Source organism: Myotis myotis, unplaced genomic scaffold (genome assembly GCF_014108235.1).
Source record: "Myotis myotis isolate mMyoMyo1 unplaced genomic scaffold, mMyoMyo1.p scaffold_m19_p_7, whole genome shotgun sequence".
In the NCBI taxonomy this organism is placed as follows: Eukaryota; Metazoa; Chordata; class Mammalia; order Chiroptera; family Vespertilionidae; genus Myotis; species Myotis myotis.
In genome coordinates, this window is record NW_023416379.1 from 15120400 (window position 1) to 15132164 (window position 11765).

At 38.0% G+C, this 11765-nt stretch overlaps 1 protein-coding gene across 1 annotated transcript in view; it reads left to right on the forward strand.

Moving 5' to 3' along the window:
* The window catches only part of CLVS2 (clavesin 2), a 61414-nt gene extending 50070 nt beyond the window's left edge, over positions 1-11344 (forward strand). The window contains exons 5-6 of the mRNA XM_036318499.1: positions 1992-2212; positions 9050-11344. Coding sequence (XP_036174392.1) covers positions 1992-2212; positions 9050-9137 — 309 coding nt within the window. The 3' untranslated portion in view covers positions 9138-11344. The remainder of the gene's footprint in view (positions 1-1991; positions 2213-9049) is intronic.
* The last annotated feature ends 421 nt before the right edge of the window (positions 11345-11765 follow it).

Sequence of the window (11765 nt, forward strand, 5' to 3'; positions counted from 1 at the left end):
TTGGAAGGCAAAATCTATTTTCATTGGATTCAGGGAAAATGAGAGAATATTTGAACAATAAATATAGACAATTTTTTTATATGTTTTGCAATAAACGAAGGAGAGAAATAGGATAATAACTGGAGGCTGAAGTAGGTCCAAGAGAGTTTTATGTATCTGTATAGATAGGGGAATAGAAGAGTTGGCATGCTTGTTCTCTGATGGGAAAGAGCCAGTAGAGTGAGGAAATTTGATGATGCGAGAGAGACAGAATTGCTTAGGAAGTATAATTGAGTAGAAGAGAAAGGATGAATTCTAGTTCACAGGTGGAGAAGTTGGCCTTTGTAAAGTTTATCCTTCATTGTACTAGGAACAACAGCAAAGCATATGGGCACAGATGCTGGTGGGTGGGTATCATCTGGTTGCCCTATTTTTTCAGTGAAAGAGGAAACAGGGCCAAAGCTGAAAGTAGTGTTGAGAGAGGAGGTAACAGAGTGTCAGCGAAAAGGGAGGAAGTCGTGTGCTGGATTACATTGATTTCCCCAAGGATTTCTTACCGTATATCTTGCATGACTTGAAAGAGAAGGTTTCTTACATGAAGTAATGCATCTGATAAACTAAAGGTTATATACCTAATAAAATAAGGGTTTCAGATGCTAGAGCTTAACTTTCCAAGGAAAAATTCCTTCAATTTCTTATGAGAACCTAGCAGTGTGTGTGTGTGTGTGTGTGTGTGTGTGTGTGTGTGTGTGTGTGTGTTTCCTGGGCTGTTGTGCTCTGCAAATAGGAGTGGGAAAGTATAAAGTTTGCAATTAATTTGATGTACTTTGGGACAGATGACATCTTCCACCTCTGTAGGTCCCGCATCACATATTCCAGGCAGCTGTTTTTTCTGCCTATTTTGGCCAGTGACTTGCTCTCATCTGCTTTCACTATTGAAATCACTTGTTGATTGGTGACACCCATCCTTTTATTTTAGTTGATATTATAGACTAGTCTTTCTTTGTTTTCCTACATATTAACTTCAATAGATTCTAAAAGTATGAAAAACAAAGACAAATGTGTTAGTCTATTCATCTTGAACCTGAAGTATGAAATCATTTCTGTCATTTATAAATTATACTTCTTAAATAAATATTATATAACTTTATATGAGATGACAATGCTTTATCTGAGAAGACTGATTTGCAGTTTTGAGATGGAATGAAAGAAAAGAGGTAGCAATTTATGGGGAAACAGATCTTGAGTCTGTAGCTTGAATAATTTTTCAGTTTAACCAAAAAAAGCTCTATGTAGACAATATTATCCATAATTAATATATGCATACAGCTTTACATTTTGAATCCATTACTTCATTTTCTATTTGAACAGTAAACATGGAAATCTTGAGTAGAGAAGATGGTGAAAACACTATAGAACATAAGTCCTTTGGGACATGAACCTTCGCTTAACCTTTCATTATGATGATGCTAATCTACTTTTATTTACATCACATACTTTGCATTACAAAGTGGTAATTTAGTGGTTACAGTGTTCTCATTTTACGGATGATAAAGAGAAGGCCATACCAGTGACAGCTTTGGGGCTCAATAACTTGGATGGGCTTTGCAGTTGATGAGTCCCTTCTGAGAAGAATCTGTTTTAATAGCATTCATTATGCACATCATCAGCTTTGCACAACTAACATCAGAATGATATACAGATCAACATGCACATTAGATTCTTCTAATGAACCTGCTATGAAGCAGAAAACCAAATTCTGGTTCCAGCCAATAACTAGCAGACCTTCTAGAAGCTACTTAAAGTTCCCTAACCTCAGAATTTTTATATGAAATATGAGGATGACAGTATCAGCCTGCCTGTTTCACAGAGTGGGTAAGGGGCTTAAATATTTTAATGGGCATAGAAAACTCTTGCTTCTGCTCTTGCTATTGTAACTCCCTCCCCATAGCATTTGGGTAATATTGATTCTCCTCTGTGTGTTTTCGCCACCTCTCTTCTTGTATTTGTAGATATTTTTGCATGGTAACAACCTAAATAGTCTACACCAACTAATTCATCCTGAGATCCTGCCCTCTGAGTTTGGAGGAATGCTGCCCCCATATGACATGGGAACATGGGCAAGAACACTGCTTGACCACGAGTATGACGATGACAGTGAATACAACGTGGATTCCTACAGCATGCCTGTGAAAGAAGTAGAAAAGGAGCTCTCCCCCAAGTCCATGAAGAGGTATGCGGGAGGTACCTGGGAAGTTGGCTAGGGTCAGGGCAGAGTCAGCCCAGGTCTAACTCCAGGTTTTATATTTTTGAAGGCAATATTTGGTGAGATTTTAAAGCATTTTATGCCCCCATGATTGGATGTCTAGGAATTTTGAGTCAAAGATAGTCGTTTGAGCTAACCTGAACTCAGTGTTGTTGAAGATTCACAGATAACCTAGCAAGGCCCTAAGAAGTCACCAAATCCAGTGATTTTTTTCAAATTGCACTTCAGGGTTCTGGTTGGGTTTCTCAGGCCAGGCAGGTGGGGAGGGGATGGTGCCCATCTCCACTGCAATGAAAATGACTCCTTCTTTCTAAGCAGTTTATTAGACTTCTGTGTAAGATTTCATTTGAAGAAAGGGATCCATAGCAAACACACACACACACACACACACACACACACACACACACACACACCCTTCAAACACTAATATTCAAAGCTATGTTCTCTTTACAATATTTATGTCAGGTTTCTGTTCAAAGGTCTAGCCGTTCCTGGGGCAAAACATTCTACTTCCTTACAGCTTTAATCTTTATAAAATTCACTGTTGAATCAGACTCCCTGCTGTGACTCTCACAGTATTCCCATGACTATTTTCTTTCAATCAATACATATATATTGAACAAATGATCTGTAATAGGCATGTTCCTAGGTGTTTTGGATCCAATGTGGATAAAATGTACATCTAGCAATGGAGGGTGGGGGAGTTGCCAGACATGCACAGATGTATAACTGAGTTTGCATTCTGTAGCACATAGAAGGTATCTAATTCCCAGGTTTCCCCAGGCCACACCAGCCCAGGGTTCATGTGAAAAATGTAACAAGTATTATTGATTATTAGTTCATTTCCCATCATAGAAAAAAAGGAACCACAGCTCTTACAAGTCTCTCCTCACCTAGCTCAGGCAGGACCCAAGAGCATCTTACATGTCATCCCAAACACTGTCTTGCATCCTTCCCTGATGAAAGCCTTATGGTCCTTCTGCCATTGCTCTGACTCATGCAGTGACATTTCTGTTCTCTGAGCTGGTCTCTTTTTTCGCTGTTACTACTGTAGGGGTGTGTGTGTGTGACGTCTTCCTCTCCCTAGGCTGCTCTACCCCTCCTTGGAGAGAATGAAAAGGCCAATGACATCTCCTGCTTTAATTTCTCCACTAAGCATAAAGCTTACGTTTAAACCAAGTGTAGGCTTCTCAACTCCCTTTTCTCAAAACAGGACTTCTTAATTTGAGTTCTATGTGCTCCTAACCAATGGGGTTCACAGATGGGCTCTTGAAGGGGTTTAAGTACTAAAAGTTGTCTTCAAAGCTGTGTATGAAAAGGTGTGAATATGTACATAGTACATTTTTAAGGTATATATTTCATCAAATTCTCCAAAAAGCTTTCTAAAATAAAAATATTTAAAAGCCATTGCCTCAAAATGTCTGGTTTCTTCTTATAAGATAATCTTTTTTAAATATACATTTTTATTAATTTCAGAGAGAAAGGGAGAGAGAGAAACATCAGTGACGAGGGAGAATCACTGATTGACTGCCTCCTACACGCCCCCTACTGGGGATCGAGCCCACAACCTGGACATGTGCCCTGACCGGAAATCAAATAATGACCTCTTGGTTCATAGGTCGACACTCAACCACTGAACCACGCTGGCCGGGCTAAAATAATAATCTTATTAGTTGTTGCAATCTACTGTTTTCTATATACTTCTCATGAATTAGGCCCTTACTAGGTGCTTTTTTTTTTTTTGGTAACATTCGTTTGATCCTCACTGCAACCCTGTCAAACACATATTGTAATTGTATCTCCAAAGTTACATAGTCTATATGCAGTGAAACAGGGGTTCCAATCCATGAGGTGTAAAGTCCTCTATGTTGTTGACATGAACTTTGTCTTCCCTCCCATGACAGCATGACACAGAGAACCCTCACTGTAGAACTGAGCTATATAAAGATTCAAAGACAACTGACATAGGTCGTTTCTTTGGCCAACTAGCAATGCTCATTTCTTTAAGCTTTTCCTTCCATGACTTAAAGAAATATTAACTAACGTAATCCTCTCCTCTGAGCACATTTCTCTCGATAACATCCAAGACCTTAGCTGTACTCTGCTCAAAATCAGAGCATTTCACTTCTCTGCTTTAACTTTTTAATGTCTGCTGATTATACAATATAAAATCAACTCCATATTGGGGCTGACATGGTGCTACATGATCTGATCCTGCCTACCTCTCTTTTCTGTTTGTTTACCTTTTCTTTCCTCTCCTACCTTTCAGACACAACGTCCTTTTTTTATCCTCCTTCAGCCTCTGCATCTTGTTCCTATCGAAGGGTCTTTATACTTGTCACCTCTGGTTGGAATGCTCTTTTCCTACATTGTCCAATGGCTGGCCCAGTCAAAGGTCATCTGCTGAAGAGGTCTTTTGATCTTTCTCAATCACCAGGTCCTAATCAGTTCTACTTCTTTCTCATTCTAGTCACCTCCTTTATTTTTTTTTCCATAGCATTTACCAGTCCGTGAAGTGCCTTATTTTATACCCAACCCCCCAGTGTAAGTTTCATGGAGACTTCAGTGTTTTTGTCTACCCTGTTCTCTTCTGCATCCCCAGTACCTGGAGTAGTAGCAATAGATGGCACACGGGTGCTCACTAGGTACAGGCTGATAAATGAAGGAGTCCTCTACTGTCTGTCAGTGGCCCCTTTTAAGTGCCATGTTGAGAACTGAACAGGTAGCATCTGACACTGTTACTACTTGCACTGGGGTTTCAGAATTCTGGCTTTGCAGTGTGGACTTCATTGGCCTCCTCTGTTTCTGTTGTTGCTTTGTTCAGGAAGCCAGAGCACATTGCTGACTCATATTGTACTGCCCAAAACTAGTAAGTCTCTTTCCAAATTCTCATAATTCTCTATTTCTAAGTATAGCTTTTTCCTCCAAGCACATTACTTTAATCGATTATACCATCTTGTTAGATTTGGCTCAGTCTATCCACCTTTTGAAGTCTATGGATCCTGATTTTTTTTCTCCAATTAATTAGGCCATTTTGTTCCCTGCACACTTGGCTCACAGCACATCGACCTCCCAGCCCTGGAGTTTCTTGCTTCTGAAGTGGGCTGCTTATGTTTTTTAGACATGCTTTGTTTGGTATAGGCTTTGTATCATAGGAAGCTCTTATTGTTCTATTTGAAAACTTCTGAAAGAATGAGATTAAGAAAGTTATTTTACTGACTCATCTCCTCCATCTCAGGAAATGGCAATTCCACACTTCTCTATTTTCTTTTTCAGATTTATGTCATACTCAGAGAGGGAAAGAAAAATCATTCCTTCACCAAAGAGTTGTAGATAATTCTTCCGTGGGGTGAATTTAGCTAGGTGTGTAGGAAGAAGACTTGTCCCCCTGTGTAAAATTGTGGAGGAATAGTATAGTCATGTGAAAAGACACAAAGTTCAGTAGATTGTGGGTGCCTTAAACTGGGCAAGTGTCTTTGACCTCATATCTCTAATACCTAGGATAGTGGCTGGCACATAACAATTTCAGTGAGCAACAATACTGTTATGCTAATATGACTTTCAGTTTTATTGAATAATATTTAACATCTATTGCTATTACATGCCAAAACCTAACTAATTTTTTTTTAATATATATATTGACTCCTTTGCTTCTCTAAACAAATAGGTAGTAGTAGTCCAAACTTATTAATGAGGAGACCCAATACAGAGAAGGTAAGTAACTTCCCCATGTCACATAGCTACAAAGTAGTGATGCTAATATGGGAACACAGGCAATAGTATTCCATACGTCATTTCCTTGACTGCTACCATGTGCTGTCTGCCAGTATTTGTGCTGGGGTTTACGCCTGAATTATTGCATTTGATCCTCAATACATCTGTATGATGTAGGTGCTATGTCCCCCATTTTATAGGTAAGAGAACAAACTTTTAAGAAGTTTAAGTAGCTTTCCCACAGTCACAGAGATAGCAAATAGCAGAACTGGAATCCCTTCTGTTCAAAATCTAGCCTCTTAAACACTAAGGTATAATATAATATTGCTATAGTAGATGCATAATAAATGAATGAGTGATACCTGGATAATTAAATTTAAATTATTTGTTTTAGTGAAAAATAAAAGTTATGGCAAAGACAGTAGAGGCTGTGTTGAGACTGTTGAGATGTCCTATGACTTCATGATGGACAACGCCCTCTATTGCAGCTGAAACAGACCAATTCATTAACTGTGATGATCCTGCACAAATAACCCTTTGTTTTGTATAAAAGAACTACAATAACAATAGCAATTTTGTTGGATTAAAATAACAGTACATTTGTGGCAATTAAACACTCCCAAAATCTTAATCATCTGAATCGGAAATGGTTTCTGCCTGGCTTGTTTTATTAAGGAATAGTTGCACACGTGGGGCCATTCTTACATCTGTAGTGCATGATGAAAGGAAGCTAGGAGCTTAATCCCAGATGGTATAGCCCACTGTAATTTCAAATGTTATTAAAGTCACCATATCCTCTAATATTTTTAAAAAATAGGCAACGACCATAAAGATTTAAAAGATTGTGTGTGTGTGTGTGTGATGTGTGTTTTCACAAAACATTTTGGCAAATGCTTAAGTTGTGTCCTTTGCACTGTCTGAAGAGCTTTGGTGTGTACTCCTTGAATGTTATTAGCTAGACCTCAACATTTAAACAATAGACTTCAGTTTATGAGAATTTAAAAATACATTTTCTGTTAAGAATTTCTCCACAGGATAAATTGCTATTCATTTTGAATGCTTAATACTGAATTTTTTCAGTATGGAAACTATTTATTGAGAAGTTAAAACCTTGAGATCCTACTGTGTAACAGCCTGTGGAACACATTGTGTTTGCATCAGGAGAGACACTGATAAGGTCCCTGCTCATGGAATATATAGTGCAATGGGTACCAGTATCAAGCTAATACTTTAGTGCAGTAATCTTGGGAAACCAATTGTTTAGTTGTCTAAGAAAAAGAGTATAAAAGGTCTGATTGCTAAATATTAAAATGTATTTCATTGTACTTTTTCCAAGATAAATTATTATTGTTACCCTCCCTCTCTCTGGGTCCCCTTCTATCCTGCTCTCACCATAGACACACATTCAACTTTGGCCAGTTTCCTTTCTGACCTAGGCATCTAATGCCTAGCATTGAGATAAAACGGTACAAATGAATAATGAACTAAAACCTCCCTGTGTTACTATTCCCACCTTCCTTTCATTCTCTCTTTAGAAAGGAATTTAAGTTTATTTAAGTGAAGGACTGACTTTATCAGTTAATCCTATAATTATTTTTGCTTTGATAATTAGTTCCATTGCTTTTCTTTTTCATTAGCATGTGCAGTTGTAGTTTAGCTTATAGTCGTTCTGTTTGAAAGTTAATGAGGTCTGCCAAGAGGCATGGCAATAGCCAATTGGCTGGAATGCAGCAGCAGGGGGAAAATTCATTACCGCGGAGAATTGTAAAAGGGCAGCTGCTTCCTTAATGCTGGAGCTATTACTATGGCAGCTTCCTGCCCCAACAGTAGCATGTCTCATTAACTCTCCTCCTTGCCCGTTTTATGTTGTTTCCTAATATATAATTCCCACCTGCTATCAAAGGCCTGTGGAAGGGGTTTTCAAAGTATTTGCTTTGCTAGCCATAAAGAGCTGCTGCCGAGACAAGAGGAGTTTTAACTTAAATTTTAAAAAATTTAAATGCTTTATGTACTATATAAGCAAGTTAGACACTTGTATAACTTACAAAGCAATCCCCCCGATAAGTGTTGCACCCACCTGACACCACATATATTGACTATATATTGACTATTATTGACTATATATTGACTATATTTTCAATGCTGTACTTTACACCCCATCCCTGTGACTCTGTTCTAACTGCCAGTTTGTACTTCCTAATCCCTTCGTCATTTTCACCAAGCCTCCGGGGTTTTAACTTTTTAAAAGTCTTAAAACATTTCACAAAATTTCAAGAATAAGATTGATTTTATTCAAATAGTCTAGTGGGAAACTGAACAAAACTCACATTCAAATTTTGACTTTTTTCCTAATGTGATCATGAAAAATAAAACGTGTTGGTTCAAACATGCACATTTAAGTTGAATGTGTTTCGAAGAACTCTTTAAGACAGGACTCAAGGCTCCTATCATTTTTAGTTTAGGTCTCATAACAATAATTTTACTGTAATGATTTCCCATTTGGAATATTAGTACATCTTTCTTACAGTAGAAAGTCCCAGTCTCAAAGAACTTAACCTTATTGCTCGGCCAGCCAGTGTGGCTCAGAGGTTGAGCATTGACCTATGAACCAGGAGGTCCAGTTTGATTCCTGGTCAGGGCACATGCCTGGGTTGCGGGCTCAATCCCCAGTGAGGAGAATACAGGAGGCAGCTGAATAATAATTCTGTCTTATCATTGATATTTCTCTCTCTCTCTCTCTCTCTCTCTCTCTCTCTCTCTCTCTCTCTGTCTCTCTCTCTCCCTCTCCCTTCCTCTCTGAAATCAATAAAAATATATATTTTTAAAAAGAACTTAAGCCTATTATTGTGTATTTAGGATCCTTTGCTGTTGAATATTCCATTTAGAGACCAGAGGGGATTGTTTCCTCGGAAGCAAAAACCCCACAGAAACTTTCTCTCTCTCTGCATGTGCAGCATTCTCAGCTTATAAATCCCTTGATGAAAAGGGAGATAATCTGATTCAGTGAGAGCAGCAATCATGGAGAAAAGACAGACAAGAGAAGGTGATTATTTGGTGATAGCTCACTAACATTGGCTTTATCATTTCCAGATCCCAATCAGTAGTGGATCCTACAGTCCTAAAACGCATGGATAAAAATGAGGAAGAAAACATGCAGCCTTTGCTCTCTCTGGACTGATACCTGCTCTACACTCTCCATGGATTAGAAATGAAAGGTACTTGTTTTCAGCAACAGGGACAGCACTGTGGAGGAATTACCAGCTGGAAACTTATTCTTGTCTATGTAGCATACTATATGATAAGGCATCAGGCTTTCGCTTTTGCCTGAACCATGGGGGCCCTAGTCTGGATTAAAAAGTGAATAACTTATTCTGTAAGTGCCAAGTTCTTTGTAAATACAATATAATCTTTATGTCAAGTTTGTAAATTTTGGTAATAACTAAAATTGGAAAAGTTTGGCCCATGAGTTCATGCCAGTGATGTGAACTATTACAAAAATAAAAGACACATACATAATCAAAGCTAATTAAATGAAGCCCTGATTCCTATGAAGCCATATTTCAGCTCTCATCGTGATGTTTCATTGTTTTTATCTGAAACTCTGTCATATTCAAATGTACTTTTAATGGGCACAAGGAACTAGATGACTATAGGAAATTATTATGAAAAATGTATTTCCTGTCTAGTGATTTTCGGTTTCCAGAAAATGTGTTCTAGTGACTATCACTGGCCTTGCATTTTGGAGACAAGGAATGGCGGATAATCTGGTAAATTGAACACTTAAACTCTTACATATTGTTTAATTCCTGGAGTCTTGTAAAATAATATGTTCCCCAAAGTAAGATGTGGGATTCTGAGAGTGGATCTTTTAAAAAAAATGCTGTCTTCACAATGTATCCTTGATTCAAGACACACCCCACCCCATTGAATCCCTGCCTGATTTATTTTAAGAACATTTTCTCCTCAAAATTCTTTGACAAAGAGAAAGAGAACTCATACATAGTGTTTTGACTGGTAATTTTGAACATAAAAGTTCCTACATACAGAAAAGGGGCTAATTTTCAATTATTTTGCACTGGGTCAAAAATGTATATTCACAAACATATATACATATATATATTTTTACTGAGCTCTAATAAATCCTTGATGTGACAGGCTTATGAAATAAATCATCTATACTCAATGGTCTTAGAGATGGTATAGATATTACATGAGATGCTAACTCTGGAAAACGACTTCTCCTAAAGTTAATGAAAATGAGGTTAGTGAAACAGACTTTCAGTGAACCTATTTAAGGGAATTCTAACTTGATTTATAATGTACTCTTCAATCTGTGCCATTTTAGTGAAATGTATTTTTCAAAACAATAGGTCTCAACTTAGTGTAGGCAGTATCAAGTGATCAACAGTGCTACATGCAGTTTTTCTCAATTTCAAGTTAATTATCCTAATGATCCTATAAGTACACATTTTCTTTTCAGAAAAGATTGAAAGAACACATTGCATCCAGGAGACATAATGGAAGCATCTGAGGGCATCTGAGATAGCATATTATACTTTAAATATAGATTTGGAATCCTTATGTTACCGAACGTTTTTATTTCATAAAAATTCTGCAATTATAGCACATTTTAAAAATCTTACTTTAAATTTCAAATTCCAGTGTGAAAAAAGCAAAAATTTTACCACCTCTTCAGAGTGGTAATTTTTGAGATTGAGAACTCACCATTAAAATACCCTTTTGAAAGAAAAATATTTCAAGGAACTCTTGGAAACTAACAGAAATATAGTCATGTAGCAGCCTTTACATACTTTTTCACTAAGAACTTAAAATTTTTCAGTTATAATTCTACAGTCAATAATCTTAAAATCAAGATCAGTACATCAATCTGCAGTATCACCAGTGGACAGTCTAATATTTGTAAACATACATAAATATACATAAACAAAAGATCACTTAAAAATGCCAACCTCCAGCCAAGTGTGGAAGGATAATGACTAGTAGGTACTCTGTTCCACCGATAAATAACATAGAGATGGGAATGAACTGGGGATGAAAGCCACAGCAACTCTTATCTTTATGAGAACCCTGACGTTGGTGTTCTTACTGTTTTCTAACCTGACATACATTTTACAGCCTTGAACTTTATATACTATACTAGAGGCCCGGTGCATGAAATTCATACACTTAGGGAGGGGGTGTCCCTCAGCCCAGCCTGTGCCCTCTCACAGTCTGGGAGCCCTCGGGGGATATCTGACTGATGGCTTTAGCCCCGTGGGAGCAGGCCAAGTCGGTCTGTTGGACATCCTTAGCACTGCTGTGGAGGTGGGAGAAGCTCCTGCCACTGCCACTGCACTTGCCAGCCATGAGCCCGGCTTCTGGCTGAGCAGCACTCCCCCTGTGGGAGTGAGTGCACTGACTACCAGGGGCAGCTCCTGCATGGAGTGTCTGCCCCCTGCTGGTCAATTCACATCATAGTGACCAGTGGTTCTGCCACTTGGTTGATTTGCATATTTGCCTTTTATTATATAGGATAAGCAAGGGTTAGGCAACATGATGCATTGGAATAAAGTAGAAACTAAGTACAGAAGGCAGTGAACTTTTCATTCCCATTCATTTCTCTTTTCACTTATTGCCAATTTGCAGAATTCTACCAGCTTTGGGTGTCAATCGGCATAGCCAGCTTCTTTCCCCTATCATTGGACTGGTATCATATGAAAATAAGTCAGAAGGTATATTTTTTAGGTATATACCTATCTAATTATAAGTATCATTCACACTGTCTCCCTGCCCTATGTTTGGAAAT